The sequence below is a fragment of the Alosa alosa genome, chromosome 2 (genome assembly GCF_017589495.1).
Source record: "Alosa alosa isolate M-15738 ecotype Scorff River chromosome 2, AALO_Geno_1.1, whole genome shotgun sequence".
Classification (NCBI taxonomy): Eukaryota; Metazoa; Chordata; class Actinopteri; order Clupeiformes; family Clupeidae; genus Alosa; species Alosa alosa.
Window position 1 is genome coordinate 24535365 of NC_063190.1, and position 16988 is coordinate 24552352.

At 39.4% G+C, this 16988-nt stretch overlaps 1 protein-coding gene across 1 annotated transcript; it reads right to left on the reverse strand.

Moving 5' to 3' along the window:
* Positions 1 to 817: 817 nt before the first annotated feature.
* Positions 818 to 4213, reverse strand: LOC125285015 (olfactory receptor 2AT4-like). The gene is made up of 3 exons (XM_048229199.1): positions 4194 to 4213; positions 2887 to 3815; positions 818 to 873 (listed from the first exon to the last, which is right to left on the reverse strand). Exons 2-3 carry the CDS (start codon positions 3812 to 3814, stop codon positions 818 to 820), a joined length of 984 nt encoding a protein of 327 aa, XP_048085156.1. The 5' UTR covers position 3815; positions 4194 to 4213.
* Between the last annotated feature and the right edge of the window lie 12775 nt (positions 4214 to 16988).

The window sequence follows — 16988 nt, forward strand, 5'->3', positions numbered from 1 at the left end:
GATTAATTTAATAATGTTGCAAAGATAGCCTTGCCTACTGCATCAATCCGTATGCCTATGTTTTATTAGGCTACTAGGCTATTTGTTTTGCCTTACTCTTTATTCATTTAGGCTAGGCCTTTTTATTCAGTTATTCATCATCTTCAGCGCTGTTTTCCCTTTCCACTTTTTGAAAGTGAAGGCACGAGTTTTCCCACATCTCAACTTTGGCCAAAGTTTTCAGAAATAATCGTTTTCAGTGATACAACCTCATTAAATAATATGAATTTTCCATATGGGGTCTTAAAAGCCATGTATCCTTCTAGCCACAGCGTTTTTGTTTCAAACATAAGCCTAATCTAAGCGTGCTCAGATGACGTGATAGACCAGGCGCTGTTGCTCACCTGTCCATCATCGTAAAGCCTGATTTGATTGGTCCGCCCGATATAGGGTGAGCATACTTCCACCACAATGGAGCAATGCCAGACCGAACTTCCCGAACTCAAATGTTGTGGGCGGGACTAAGTTCGGAATGGCACCCAGGCTACCATTCAGTATGAAAAAATGGAATGTTCGACACGATCTACATAGGGTTAATTTAACGTGTTAAAAGTTGAAATCCTGTGGGTTCCTTTTATGGGGGGAAGTGTGCTAGTGCTTATGGGGGCTAGGCCTGGTATTCTTCACCTTGCCTGTCGTTCCAGGGGCGTTTGCAGGCATGGTCTCCGGCTCTTCAAAGTTAATGCAGCACACTGGCGTGCAGGTGTGCGCAGGCTCTTAAGGCGCCTCCTCCATGTGTCTACAGAAAACTTTTTGCACTCAACACGCACACAGCCCATTACAACACCACGATACCACTGACTGCTGACTCTCTCCTGATCGCCTGTTTTTTTGCTGATTGCAAACAAAATAAATGGTCAATTCATCGGTACGCACGCCTCGTCTCCCTCTCCTTTGGCTTCAATGGGGCCTTAACACCTGGCGAGACTGCCACCTAGTGATAAACCCATGAAAATAAATGGCCTGGGGCCATGTACAAAGCTTGCGTACGCACAAAAATGCTGCGTACGCCATTTCTCACGCTCACGTCCGGATGTACGAAGACTGACTTGAAAGTGAGAATGTGCGGTCCTCCACGCAAACTTCATGTCTGGCGTATGCACATTTCCAATGTGTATCGTCAATTGGCGACACTTAGAGGCAATGCAGCGCAACAACATTAGTTGATTGTGAGTCTAGGCCTTTTTGCACAGTATATTGTGAAACGTGGGTTATTAAAAATGATAACACTTCGAAAATAGGCCTATGTTTCTAAATTTGGACATGCAACATGCGCAAATTCTACTAAGTTATGCAACAACCTATCTATGATGACAACTGTAGACTTATTAGAGGATAAGAATTAAAAGGGAATGTGAAACATAGCCTACACAGCCTCGATATTTGGTTACGCGATTGTTGATGACTGGCTTATCAAACATTTCAGATTCTGAAGAGCTTTCCACAAAACCTGTGATAAATGGGGTCAGCGTCACGCATTTGCCCATGCCTTAACATTTTCAGAGTGTTTTCCCTTCATATCTCCGATAGTTTTCATTTTAAAAGAAATACATATGGGACAGGATCATGCATGTGAATAGATAGGCTGACTAATAAGTGCGAATATAAGATATTTCCCTGATTGACTGCATGGCTACTTTGACTTTCCTTGAGTAAGCATTCGCATTATTGTCACACTTGTGTGCAAATATAGGGATATGATCCAGAAATCATAATGTTGTGGCGAGGTGGCCTGGATCAACTGAGTTTATTCCATTCGGTGCACGATCGCGTGGTACTTGGACGCATTTATTTAATGATTTTTAATAAATGCAGTTATGTTGTCATGGTCCAAATGCATTCAACCCAGTTATGCAAACCCTGTCACCTACTTGCAGACTGACCAATAATTCTGCCACGCTCTGCCACTACTGTTTTTGTTTTGTTATTAATTAATTACAGATGATAAAGACATAAGATTCTTGCCATTTCGTCAGATAAGCACTTCAACCTCGCATTCGCTGGAAATAAACTTTTTTATTCATTTGATGATTTCAATTATTAAACTTTGCAAATTGCAACAGGTTTGAGTATGAATGGATCCACAGATGAGTTTTCATTGTTATTAATATTGCGGGATAGGCCATTTTGTCTTCGCAGAGGTCTGCGCTCTCGAATGTCCTTCTAGTTAGCATATTAAAATGAGTGTGATTGAGGGAGGAGAGAGGGTGGAGTGTAATGCTTGTGCATTTCACGTTAATTGGGATGTACAAAGAAAAGCTGCGTGGAATGCTGCGTACGCTACTTTTCAGGTTTGTGCGTACGCAATGTTTTAGTATGAAATCCACGCAAGTCTTTGTACATGAGGCCCCTGTTTTTGACCTGACGTGCATGCGTCACTGATTTGACCCAAAACGGCAACCATTAAAAGCCGAGTTACGATAAAATGTCCAGATTTTGCGTTTTCATGAGTTTTCAATCTATTTCAGTTCTATTCATCATAGAGTTCTCAAAATCACACATAAGGTGTGTTAGAGTGTCTATTTTCGTAATTTAAAAACGAAGTGTTAAGTTAACATAACATTAAAAAAAAGTTATTATAGGAAAAGACCTGCAAACAGACCTTACAGTATATTATAAACATGAACACATTGAATTGTCTTTTTTAAGTCTACATTGCTTGTTTGTAATAACATTAGACAAAGTATAGAAAAAGTAAATTAACATGCTTGTTGATAACAATCATTCGATTTTGATACAGGAATATTCAAAGCATGTAATAGTTTCCATACATTGCACTTCTTGCTTGTTGAAACAGTCATCTTGGAATAGCAGCAATGGAGGACTTCTTCCCCAGGCTCATTACACTAAACCAACGAGCCAGTGTTTGTTTGATCTCTTTTGTTCTGAAGCAGTAGATAAAAGGGTTTAAAAGAGGAGGAAACAGACTATAGAATAGGATAAGAGCAATGCGAAGATCTAAGTTCATGTAGAGACCTGTAATATTAAAAATATAGACAGTGCAGCGGGGCAAATAATAAAGGCTTATGATACACATTTGTGTGGCACAAGTGGAAAATGTTTTCCACTGGCCCTGTGAACTGGCTATTTTCACTACACTGTAAATGATGTGGATGTAGGAGTAGACAATGAACACTAGGGGTATCAGAAGCACCACCATAGCTAATGTAAAGGCAACCAAATTCGGAAAGCTGTAATCAGCACATGACAGTCTAACAACAGAATTATGATCACAGTAACACTGGTAGATAAGGTTTGGCCCACAATATGGTAATGCAGCATCCAAGACAGTCATAGCGCCAGTTGTGGTGAAGGCGATTGCCCATGCAACAAAATTGAGAACAGTCATTGTACTATTTTTCATGACCACAGGGTATCTAAGAGGAAAGCATATGGCTATGTATCGATCCAAAGCCATAATCCACATGATGTAAGAGTTTACAGTCCCAAAGTAATGAACTAGTAACATTTGGGCAAGGCACACATGAAATTGAATAAATTTATCATTAAACCAGTATCGGGATATTATCTTAGGTAAAGTAACAGTACTGAATCCTATGTCAGACAGAGCCAAGCTTAACATGATAATGTACATAGGTTTATGGAGCTTTGGCTCACACACAAATGTTACTACTAGAAGAATGTTCCCTATGATTGTGATTACATATACAACACAAAATATGAATGCAACTAAGCCATAATATTCAGATTGAAGTGTAGGAAAGCCCACAAGAATGAACTCTTTGATTGCTGTCCAGTTGTTCTCCTGTAGCATACTGTAAAGGAAGTGTGGAGAGTCACAATAGCACATACAATTGTGGATTCATTCATACATTCAGTCATTGAAAGTATAACTATATAAAATACTTAATATTTAAAAAGGATCTGCCATCTGACTGCATTTCAGAACACAGTTATCCCTGTATTTGCAAGTTTTTCCTGTCTGTATCCTTAAACCTCAGTCTTACCGCACACATAATACCTTCAAGCGCGCTTAAATGCTGTAAGGCAATGATTCGAAGATGCAAACATATTTCACATATTTAAAAAAATATCTGCCATCTGACAGTTTTTCAGAACACAGTTACATCCCTGCATTTGCATTAAGTTTTTCCTGTCTGTATCCTTAAACCTTACTCTTACCACACACATACCTTAATACCTTCAAGCGTGCTTAAATGCTGTAAGGCACTGATTCAAAGATGCAAAACCACACTAAATGCTGTCCATATATAATATAAAGCGACTGAGGGGCATGTCTTATTGTCAGGTCTCATGGGTGATAACTCCCCACTCAACTAAAAATCCCAGTGTCCTTGTTATTGCTGTCAGGGCCTTAACCCAGTAAACCCATTGTCCTCCTCCAATTCTCACACATCCACTGCATCATACTTCCCCATCACTCACACTACCTGTCCACTTAGAGGGTCACTTGGACAGCAAATATGGAGCATATATGTGTAGTCACATAGGATGTGACCCAGTGTGCCATATGAAAGACCGCAGTCATCACACATGGCCTCCACATGCTCTCTGACCATTGTTTTCAACACAACCCCACCACTGAATCCTTTTGCCGCTGCCGTGTAGATTACAACTGAATTCTGAATTTTGAAATGCATGATAATAAAGCTGCAGTTGGCAAGATTCTTTTGATCATATTCACTGAAACCGACACTATGCTCCGACAGAACAACATAAATCAGTCGGTTTTAGAAAAAAACCCGCACTTCTTCCTCCACCTAGAGCAGGGGTCTCAAACACCCGGCCCGCGGGCCAAATCCGGCCCGCGTCCTGCCCAATTCCGGCCCGCGACGTATGACAAAATAATAATGTAATCCGGCCCTTGAGGCTATTAATTGCGACAAACAACGATACTGATTAAAATAGACGATAGATCCAGGTACGGTGACAAATCTCATTTGTAGGCCTACTCTGCGCCACTATGTGCAAGACATCCAGAGCTTGATTCAAACCGAAAATCGCTGCGCAAAGTTTTCAGGAAATACTTATTACACGCGAGAAACACTAAGACGTGCATTTGTAAGGACGCGGAAGAGATGCAGGCCAAAGTGTTGCAGAAATTAAGCAGAAATAGGCCTACACCAAATGTTCACGTGTGATGAAGTCTTAGGTAAGCTATGTTATTCACCTATTCTAATTCTGAAGGAGAAAATCCTTTTGGAGATTATGATCGATCGTCTATGACAGTGATAGTCACGGTCCGTCTGTGAATGGAGGTGCGTGTATACAACGGTGTCCACTAAGCATACCATGCTTGTTTCGACCCTCTGCCCAACATAGCTTGGAGGTTGCAGTGGTAATCGTGATGATGGTGTCCGTAATGGATGTGGTACAGACAGCAGGACTAGTAGAAATAGGGCTCTAAAGAACTACAAAGTCACCCGCAATATGATGCGAACTTCTGGGTAATGCAGATTACCCGCGATAGTAACTGTTTGACCAGAATACTTTATTGTAGTAATCTATTACTAAACCACAACATCTTAGGTGTTGGTATACATCTTAGGTGTTTTCCTGTTCATTTGTTATGTGGGTAATATGAAAAAAGGAAAGTAAACCTGCTTAAATATGTTCATCCAGTATTTACTGAAAGGTGAGGTGCTTGCCATCCAGTGACAAATTAGATGGGTAAATTTACCCCCTTCATAAATTTTTGTTTTACTAAATATTTTTACATTTACAGTAGGACTTTATCTCTGACCACTTTCAAGCCATGGCCTTTTGAAATTTTGATATAAAAATCCAATGGTGTTGCTTTCTTTAACCCTGATGCCTAGTTTGCCAGGTTTAAAAAAAGTTATGAGAGGAAATATTTTTATTTGGTGTGAAAACACACACATACCTGTTTTTATGTTTTTCATTTATTTTTAATTTGTATTAATATTTATTTTATCATTATTTTATTTATAAGCTAAGGTTGCTAGCACAGGTGTCTAAAACTAGATAAAAACACTTGCACTTTCTGTTTGCAGTTTTGTGTGGTATTTGAAAAAAAGAACATTGCATTTTCAGAAATAGCCGGCCCTCCGATCAGATGACGTTGGCAGAATTGGCCCCCAGCTCATTTGAGTTTGAGACCCCTGACCTAGAGCCTGTTATTTATTTTGCAAAAGCAAAACCAGCTCCCTGGTTCTTCTGGTGTCAATCACAGTCTGGTGCGCACTGACGAGCACAAACTCAACAAGAGGGTGCTCGGTGGTAGTGAGGGAGGGGCATGAGTTGTAAACATTCAAAATTTTGGCTAAGTCCCCTCAATCTGTCAGACTTGCCAACTGCAGCTTTAAGTGACACATAGACGTAAGAGGTCGGAAATACGTGATGGTTGGTAATAGGTGACGTTCCGATACCAGGGTAGTACGAATAGTGATGCGAATAGGGTACGAATAGTGATTCACCAATATATTGGCAGGCTATCGATTTTTGCTGCCATCGGCCATCTGCAAAACGGCTGATATTAGTGGCCGACCTATTCTAAGAGTGCAGATCTGAAAACTTTCCATAGGGAGTAGCAGAGGGATATGCAAGATTAAAGTTCTTTTCTTCGCATCCACATATTTTACTTAGCCTACTGCCATCCAACTAGCTAAAAGCCACCTCCGTCATATGCTAAATGTTGCTATGTTCTGAACGTCTGTGTTTAACAGCTTGGATGCAACGTGACAGTTCATTTAAACTTCACAATGAGTTCGGTGAATTAAAGGTTGTATCAGCGATTGAATGCCCAAACATAAATGATCACATTCATCTAATATTTCCGCACAATCCTCTAACTGCCCGGCCCATAAGCAGGCCATCAAAAAAAAGAGATCCAAGATCTGTACACAAAAACAATAGACCGCAACAGTGCTACCAACCACTCAAAACCAAAATAAATAGTGTTCCAACCCCAATCACCGAAGACATGCGCATTTAGGAGAGTTTCAATTGCACGGAGAGGGAGGGAATAGTGAGCTAGCTCTCTGTTTTGTTTGAATGTCAACTGAAATAACGTTACCCCACCATCGCTAACACAACCTTTAATATGCAAGTGTGATACAGCCAAAAAAATGGATCTATTTCATAGGTGTTCAAATAACATGTTAATGCACGTTCTAAATTACGCAGGACAATGGGAAATTCAGCCAAGACGTGGAATAATAGGCCTATGAGTTATGTCCGTCAATGGTGGTAGATGAAATTACTGCAACTAAATGATGCTTATTAAATATTGTCCCCAATTAATTTTTGACATTTTCTTTTCAATAGTAATATCGGTTATTGTATCGGCCACAACAAACCGATAAACAGGCCTATGAGTTATCGTTATCAGCCCTAAAATTCCATATCGGTGCATCTCTACATTTCAGTCTTTTTGCGTGTCTGTTCACACCCTATACTAGGTAGTCCTTCCCCCCAAAACATTAAGGCACTAGTTCATTGTTTGAATTGTGAAATAGAAAAGTGTTGAACCAGTTATCATACGTAATCTGTAGGTACAATGTTGCCATTTCTATTACATTCTATTCTACTACCCCAACACAGACAAAGTTGGGACATTGGGCCCTATCATTAGCCTAGAAATCTAGACGCGCCCCTAGCGGCAGCGAATTACATTTGCTGCCAGGGCTAGTCTAGCAACTCTCCGTTGGCTTGTGAGCTCCAGAAATCAAAACTTAATCAGGCCAATGAAATCGTGTATAGAGTCTTTAGGTGGGCTTAACATAATGATTGATGGCAGAGTTGCAACGGTTTGGCTTGAATTCCCTGCTACTAGCTTTGAACTAGCCAACTAGCTCCGCTGGTGGGAAACGCATGGGACTCATAGCGCTGCCGCTGTCCTATTGCGTGCAGAGGGAATTTGAAAGACAACTGATTATCCCGCCCCTCGGACTGAGCACTGCGAATGGTGAGTGTCCAGACCCTACATTTTAATGTGGGTCTGGCTCGTCAGGCTACCCTATCATGACAGTCTGAAGCGCATCGTCACTAGTCAAAAGCTTATTCAAATTTAGTAGGATGTCCAGTCCACATTGGGAATGTTTTCGTTATCAAACGTTGAGCACATGTCGCAACAAGGTGTTCCTAGGTTTCTTAATCAGTCATGGGTGTGTTTTGGGCGTAACATCATTTAAACCAATAAGAATGACATCTGTCATTCCACAGTAAAATTGACAGTGTTATTAAGTGTTAATTTTTCAGAGACATATTTTTCAGTGTTCATTAGTGTTAATTAGTGTAACTTCGGGAGTTGTTTGAACAAACATGTACACCCACGGTGTAATTAAAACTCACAACCTAGTGTTTTAAGTGGGTGTGAATCATAGACAGTAAAAGAAAGGTGTGAATGTACGAACTCTGGGGTGGAGTCATTTACACTTCCGGTCCTTCAGTTGAGATTTTTGAAAAGAAGATGGACGCCATTGAAGTACAGCGTGGGATAGTAAAAGGTAAATTCATTTGTTCCCTCTACTTCTGTAAGCTAGCATGAAAACTACGACAAATACACAATTAAGTAATGTCACATCACAGGTATATGTTTTCATACCAACGTGTTTTACCTACTATGAAATATTGGTGACGTTAGCTTGGTCGCTAGCTAGTAGCAAGGTCGCTATCGTAACACCCCCAATTATCACTACTTTTGTTCAGAAATTCTATAACAACGATGTTTTTTAACACTTCAAAATAACATTTGCTAAATTAACCTGACATTTTTCAGTAGCCTTAGGTGTGTAGATTTGAACAAAATCTGTTTTTTTTTGTTAACGGGAGCATTTACTGCCTGAAATATCCGATTTTGTTTACCACGCTCGGAGTTATAGTGCTGGCCTGATGGGTCGCCTATTTACACCGTTTCAACGGCACATGAGCGGTTAGACCGAGAATTTCGTCGTGAAATTAAAATTCCACTGGAGCTCCAAGCGGTTGTGTACACGCAGCCTTACAACACTGTCTACAGCTCTTTGAGTCACGGTAAAATGTCATTTTTGGTACATAGCTAATTTAGATACACCTATGGTGTGGGTGGTTGCGTTTCTTTAGGAGTCTGCTGTCTTGGTTTGTATAGAAATTGATATTAAGTGACACATACACGCAAGACGGTGGAAATACGCGACCGACGGTAATAGGGGGAGTTCCGATAGCTAGCTCAGAAAATTATTGGTAAAACATCCAGCAAGCTAACAACTTCGGTGGGTTATAACCTTATCAAATTGAAATGGTTAAGTTTATGTTAATTTGAAATACTTAAACTGTAAACTGACTAATATAATATTGGAGTCGACAACGTCTTAAAGTCCTTTCTGAAATTCGAAAAGGTGGTTGGAATTTGAATACCCACTGAGGGAATAGCTCTAACATGCTAACGTAGCCTAGCTGATTAACATTAGTTACAGCCAGAACTCCACTGTTCATAGCGATCTAACGTTAGTGTGCTGCCAAATGCTCACCTGGCACAAATTAATCTGTTGACTGACTAATTATAACAGTCTGTCGACTCATTGACTTTTGGTTGAACTGAACACTATTGCTTGGTTGCTGCTAGCTAACATTAGCTGAGACCACGAGGGCATTCTTTTAACTGTTAGGCATTTGTAGCAAACAGAGGTGTAAGGTAACCGTTAGCCTGGTTGGTTCGGTGCAGTCTCCATTCTCTGTATGGCACTGGTATTAGTTTCTGTTAGAGCAGTGGTCCCCAAACTACGGCCCGCCACCTCATTTTGGGTGGCCCCCCAAAACATGTCCGTGGTATATAGCAACCGCCCAAGACGGAGAATGCGACATCGTCAAACTAAAACCTCCGCAATTTCCCCCATTCATTCTCTATGGCGAGTCTTAACAGTACACATATAATACTCTTTTTGTCCACTGGTGGTTATTTTGGCGCTGTTTCGCATCAAAAACGGAATGAAATAGGCCTACCTGCAAACAATGTAAGAGGCCTATGCTGACTGCATCAGTGCTCAAAGTATTGTAAAAGTTTATCAATTAATTGTTAATAACTAACTAACTTCTATTCAAGTCATATTTCTGGGACTTTCTGGGATAATTATTTCTATTTTGTATTCACTCGTTCAAATGTTCATAGGCCTACAAAGAGGTCACAAGTTCAGGTGAGTGAAAGTTAGAATGGTGGTCATTTCAGACCACTTCAGAGCTTCATAAAATTCTCATAGTTTGAGAACTTTAAATTTTCAGAGTTCACACATTTTTAATAAAATATACTTTTGGGAATGCAAAAGTCTTTTTATGAGTATTATTTAATTTGAGTTACGTTTTACACTGATATGGCATGATGGCAATATAAACACATCTAATAATGGTATTAAATTGCAATAGCCTATAGATTAAATGTAATGGAATATTCAACTAAGGTAGACTGCTGTTGTTCACAGCACTAAGCTATTTATGGTTACTGATATACTCCGAGTCTCTGGCCCTCTCTGAGAGCCAGGCATAGTAAGCTGGCCCTCGGAAGAAAAAGTTTGGGGACCACTGTGTTAGAGTCTGTTGGTTTTATTTGGGTTAGATCAATTTATTTGTTTCCTAACTTATAAAGGGTGCAGGTAAGCCAAAGAGTATAGAAGTTAGCTAGCTGATACTAATTTTAGATATTTGTAGAAATTGTGGTTCAATACTATCTTGCAAGCACGTGCATAAGGATATTCAATCCATCAGGCACAACGTTACAGCTGAGCAGAGTAAGAAATGTTAATTCTCTGAAATTATGAGCAGTTTTTTATGGCTATGGTAAAATGTAGATGAGTTTACTGCCTAATGAAATTATTTTAAGACAAAAACACTTGCGGTTGAAACATGGTAACCTGTGGTAAATAATGTCAGAATAAAGTTAAGAAGTCCTTTGCTGGTTAGTTGATATACTGCTGATAGTCAAATCATTGTTGTTCTTGTATTGATGTAATCATTTTCTTTGTTTTAACAGGGTCAGCAAAATGCTCATCAATGTCCAGTACCATGGAGAAAAAAAAGTACCTCAAACTGCAGCCTGGTTTTTCTTTTCAAAGTTTAATTCGAGAAGGTGAGGTTTTATGTGAGTTTAGCCAAAGTCCTTTTAGGCAAGTCCCTCCACTCGGCGGCCATATTGCAACGCTTTTTTTTTTTCTTCTTTTTTCTTTATTTGGAGTGAAGGCTTTAGGTTCACGTTCAAACCTGATGAAGAAAATTGTGAAACGTGTTGTTCACGCCTAATAAAGTGGGTAAGGTAAAAAAAAAAAAAAAGATTTTGTCACCCTTTAGTTGAATTAAGTGAAATAAAATCGGAGACCGAATTTCTTAAAGCAGCCCTTTTAAGATCCCAATTTTTTTTTTCTTGTTCTTCAAACAAGGCACATCAATCCACTGGTGCAAAAGAAGAGAACACCTGCCATAGGAGATTCAGCAGAAAAAGGCCAAACAGGTGAGCATTTAAAATTAAAATATCACTAGGAGAAATCCTTGTCTGTCTCGTCTCCAAAATGCAGAAGCCTGGTTTTGTGTTCCGGTAGTGTCAAATCAGTGGGCACATTCAATCTTGCAGCTCTGCACAGATCTGGCTGAACGTAAAGTATGTTTATTAGATTCAGTCAGATCTGCTTGCAGATCCAGTGCTGCAAGATCAAAATCCCACTGATTTCATGCTACTGGAACACAAAGCCAAGCAATTTGCTTCCTTCAGATACAGGTCTTGTTATAACCTCTCTGTACACTTTCCAAGTTTACAATACTTCTGTTTGTCTGTAGAGACCCTCATCACACAACCACAGAAGTGTAATTATATTTTGAGCACTATCAGTGGTATTAAATAGCGTTTGTTTTTTGACGTTCTAGCTGCCCCCTTAGCTTTTTTGTTTGTACTCTGGAGTTACACTTTTTAGAGGGTGCATGTAAGTTTTCTCTTTACAAGTGTATCACTGTTATTGTTTCTTTTTTTACGCATAGATGGTCCAGGAGGTTCTGGAGAAGAGTTAAATGGGAGAGGAAATAATAGAGGAGTATAGTAGAGCACCTTGACACACTGTACAAGAAGGCATCTTCTGAATATCCTGGTCCATGGGTATGTTTTGTTTTGAATAAATTAATCTAATTGTATACAACAGTTAGGTCCAGTCAAACTATTAACTCTTTTCTGACTGAACGAGAGGGATTCCATGGGTGTGGTTATCTCAGGACATCCCTACTCAGACTTTTCAGTGGTAGTGGCATTTTTACATTGATCCAATGTTATCGTTCCATTCATTCAAAGTGAGAGAACAGTGTAACATAACATCACAATTGACTGTTTGAGAGAGAAAAATAGAGTGCATGTAATAGGGTGAATAATGTAATGTGAAATAAAATGAAAAATCATTATTGTGCACATATAGCCTCACACAACCTGCCTGCAGAGTGACAAGAAAACCCTAAATTGATGTATTTTAATCCAGGTATTTGGTAGTAGAATTGCTGTGTAAAAACAATATTGAACTGGTGATTGTGGGGTTGATAAATGCTATAAGCCAGCTCTTTAGAGAACATCTCCTCTCATAGCACTACTTACAACAAGTCTTGCTGATCCTAGTCAGTCCCTCCAGGAATTTGCGATGTTGCGATCGCAACAATTAACGCAAATTCAGCAAATCCTTGTGAATTCTGGGCGACCTCGCAATTTTGTTCAAACACCGCAACTTTTTTTGCAAATTTGACCAATCATGATGGTTTCCCTGTGAAATTTCACCTACCACAACAGTCCCTCGCGCAGAATATTGAGTCAGATGCCACACTCTTCTGCAGACACCAGAGACTGCCCTATAACTTGTTCACTCCACTGCAGTTTTGATGACGATTAATAGAAGGCTAACGTTAATGATCTGCTTGACTTGCATCTCTCAACCTGGTGTTGCTAACCTACCTAGGCTATGAAAGTAAGTTAATTAAGGCCTACTTGGTTTACTGACATTTGAGTAGGCTACAGTATGCAACCTATTGGCAAACGTTTCACCTGGAGATGTCCTTTTAGCTCGTGTCATGTTTGCTAGCTTGTGGGCTCAGTTTGTGTAGTGCTACCAAAATCATAGAAATTAATAACATTGCAATACATTTACCTCTTCTACGATCCAAGAATGATGTCATTCGAGTTATTTTTTAACATTTATTTTAACTAATGACATAGAAAACATCCCGAATTCCATCCACATATCGTAATGCACTATTCAAAAAGTTATTTCCACTCGTAGCCGAACACAGTGAGATGCAAGCTTTCCAATCCACTTAGAAAACGCTACTCTCACGCCCTTTAAAGTGACAAGGCAGTCAATTAGAATTAGACACCACGTAATAACATTAAAGAAAAGTGTAATCTGATAGTTTAAACCAATATGAAATTACTACTTAGTTGGCTATTAGTAATTATGCAAGTCACAGAATATGAATTATTAAAAATATATGAACTTAATATGAATTACAACATATATGAATGTATTGAAACATAGTGACATGATGCCATCTCTTTAGGGGGCTGTCTTTTTTGGACACGAAACATAAAATGCGTTGCAATATGGCTGCTGAGTGGAGGGACTTGCCTAAAAGGACTTTGGGTATACCCACATGTAACATCACTTCATGGTGCATTATCTGTCTTGCTTATGGAAAATTGGCCCATTATTGCACATCTCTAGTAATAGGTTTGAAGCAAAACACAAGTTTGTGAAATTGTAAAAAATCTCTTGATTATATTGTTTTATTTCTTGTTTATGAAATGTTTACTCAGTGTTGCAGAGCATTTTCATGCATATGTGGTTATGGATTGTGAGGAACATTGTTTTATTGTTACAGTCAATGATTTGTATGAGTATAAGGCCTTTGCTTATGGACCAAACTTTGACATATATATTGTACCTCTGCACATTGATTTGAGACATATCATGGCAAATGTTAATAAAAAAAAGAAAAGTAATTAATTTGCTGTGTGTTTGTTTAATATGTTTATTTTGATAAATATATGGCTCTAGAAACTAATTAATTACTCCAATAGAGTTAATTATGAATCACTGATGGAGTTAATGATACACTCCAATAGAGTTCATTTTAACTCTGATAGAGTTAATTATGAAACACTAGGCTAGTGTTAATACGGCAACACTATGGCAAGTGTTATTTTAACACAGATGAGTGAGGATTATATAAACTCTGGAATAGTGTTAAAATTAACACCCGTAGAGTAAAATTAACACTGGCCGATAACGGCGCAAAGCGCGGCTTCAAAGAATGCATCGGTATTTTGACAGTCAACGGCGCATTTGAAGGAGTCTGCTTGCGAGACCGTATGGAACAGTCATTCCACTAAAGCCCTCCTTACACTGACAGACTTTGCAAAGATTTGGAAAAGATTTTTGGAAGACTACAGTCTCAGACCCTCTCACATCTAAAGACGAGTAAAAGAGTTTTAAGTCACAGACTATGATTTTGCAATGACTGGGGATCTTGCAGGGTCACTATTTACAAGACTGCAACTAGATTCCTTTAAATTATTACCCATCGTGCAATAGATATCAACAGGAACTGAAATGATAGCCTACTAAATTCAAAGCCATATTTTCGTGTTTCTGCAGCATTGTTTCATGCGTGGCATCCCTAACCGATATAGAGTTGTTCTGTCACGTGGAAGAGCCGACTAAATATGTATAAGAAATGACAAATATTATAAGAATAACACATAATCATATAGGCTACAGCTGTCGCCTACTTTGCCTCTTCATGTTTGGTGTTGGAGAGTGGTCACTATTGGTTTTTATAGTTCACGTCAGTATTTGCATGAGACACGACTAGAAAGACTTGCGATAATATCAAACATGTTTGATATTGTCGTAACAGCAAAACTAGAAAAGGACTGACTCCGACTGACTTAAAACCGCTAAGATTGGCACCTTAACGTAACGATCTAGTTGACGGGAGCGCGCCGCGATTACAGTACAACTCCCATGATTTCTGTCCGACTTTGGAAATTTAGTCGCCGACTGTGAAAACAGACCAAAATCGTAAGGCCGCCATAAACCTTGCTTTACTAAAACCTAGTGTGATGGGGCAAGACCAAATTGGGGGTGGGGCACCAATTTATACAAGTACTGCAGCTCACGTTTGTGGCAGACATGTAGTCTGGCCTACAATTACATTTGCTGTCAGGGCTAGTCTAGCAACTCTCCGTTGGCTTGTGAGCTCCAGAAATCGAAACTCAATCAGGCCAGTGCAATTGTGTATAGAATCGTTAGGTGGGCTTAACATAATGATTGATGGCATAGTTGCAACGGTTTGGCTTGAATTCCCTGCTACTTGAAAACAAATAAGATGGATGTTGCTGTTGGCGAACAGTTTGACACGAATTAAGCTTTTATTAAGTTGGCAAACTTTTGAACTAGCCAACTAGCTCCGCTGGTGGGAAACGCGTGGGACTCATAGCGCTGCCGCTGTCCTTGAGAATGAACAGGTATGATAAGGGATCAGATTCCAAAAATAATTCCGTGGAAATGCACTGGAAGAAACTGGAATCCATGCATTTCCACTGAATTATTTTTGGAATCTGATCCCTTATCATACCTGTTCATTCTTACTCGTCGCTCGACTTATCGTGACTAAATTCAAGATGGCTGCAAACACTAAACTTTGTGAAGATACTGTCTGAATAAATCGTCTTGTAAGTAAACGACCAGTACTTTTTCAAAGTTCTCAATGTCTCGTTTTAAATGTCAGGGCCCTCGGAAGTCTACCAATGAAGTGTGGAGATACATTGAGCGTCGTAAATGGTGTAAAACAGTGATTTATTTGCATGGCTAGCCCGATGCCGAAGCACCACCATTGAAAAAGCTGTTAGTAGCATCGGCTAACTGCCAGATTTTGGAGTGCAGGGGACAAGCCGAGATGGGCTATGAGACATACGTTCACACTCGGTATCATGTTTCAACACACTTTAGGTCAATATCACACCGGAATTCTCCTTTAACCTTACTCGGCACTGAAACCTGTCAAACTTCTTTCAAAGTCCTTCATCACATGAATTAAGATTAAAATAATTTATTTTCACATTTTTAATGTCACATATCAAATCATTACAACTGCAATGATACTGTTTTTAAAATCATGTGTAGTAGGCCTAAGTGTAAATGTGTGTGTCTAAACATGCTTTAATGAGCTGAATATGAGCTTACAATTCTTTCACCAACCTATGTGTTTTACATTAACTTACAAAATAGATACTTTAGCTTAGTGTTCAGATAGAGGATGGTTGCTGCTTGCTCTGTTAAGGTATTTATGTCCCTCCCAAACTGCATTGAAATGGTATGTTTAGCAGCCAGAATTTCAAAATCTCCTGGGGGAGAAATCACCGGCCCCCCTCTAACAGGAACCACCCCCACCCCCTGAAAAAATTTGCCTCATTGTGCCCCCTCTGAACTTTGCCTTGCATGACTCCCCTGGTTATGGTCATCAAGAAACCAGTGCTTGACTTATCTTTATCTTTAAGGGGGTCTCTCTCTCATAAAAAGTTGAGACACCCTGTCCATAGCCTAACAAGGTGATACAAAATAGCCTAGGCGCGAGTGGCGCTTTTGCGCAGTATATGCGCACGGTAGGCCTAGGCTATAACTTGACACGCACACAACAGACAGATTTTTCATAGAAATTGATTCATTTTAATTAATTTCAACATATTATTGATTGTAATAGTCCATATTTCACTTCAATTTCACAATACAAAGAAATGGACTAAAAGATTTAGTCTAAGTGCTATTCTCAATTTCACAACGTAACTCATTTGAACCAGACCACCGTCTCAGGCTATCCTCGGTGTCAATCACAATAATGCATGTAGTCTTTAACTTATACACAGGTAAAATGCACTAACTGGCAGAAATTAATAAAGCCATTGCAGCCAAACTATGTTCTAGTATTATAGGCTAATGTGATAACAACACCTGGGT

What these genes read in the sequence shown, in the direction of transcription:
- LOC125285015 (XM_048229199.1), bottom strand. Translation starts at nt 3,814, where the DNA reads ATGCTACAGGAGAACAACTGGACAGCAATCAAAGAGTTCATTCTTGTG. An exon ending in AACACTGGCTCGTTGGTTTA is followed by an intron (nt 874 to 2,886) that starts GTGTAATGAGCC and finishes GTTTGCAATCAG; the next exon opens with CAAAAAAACAGGCGATCAGG.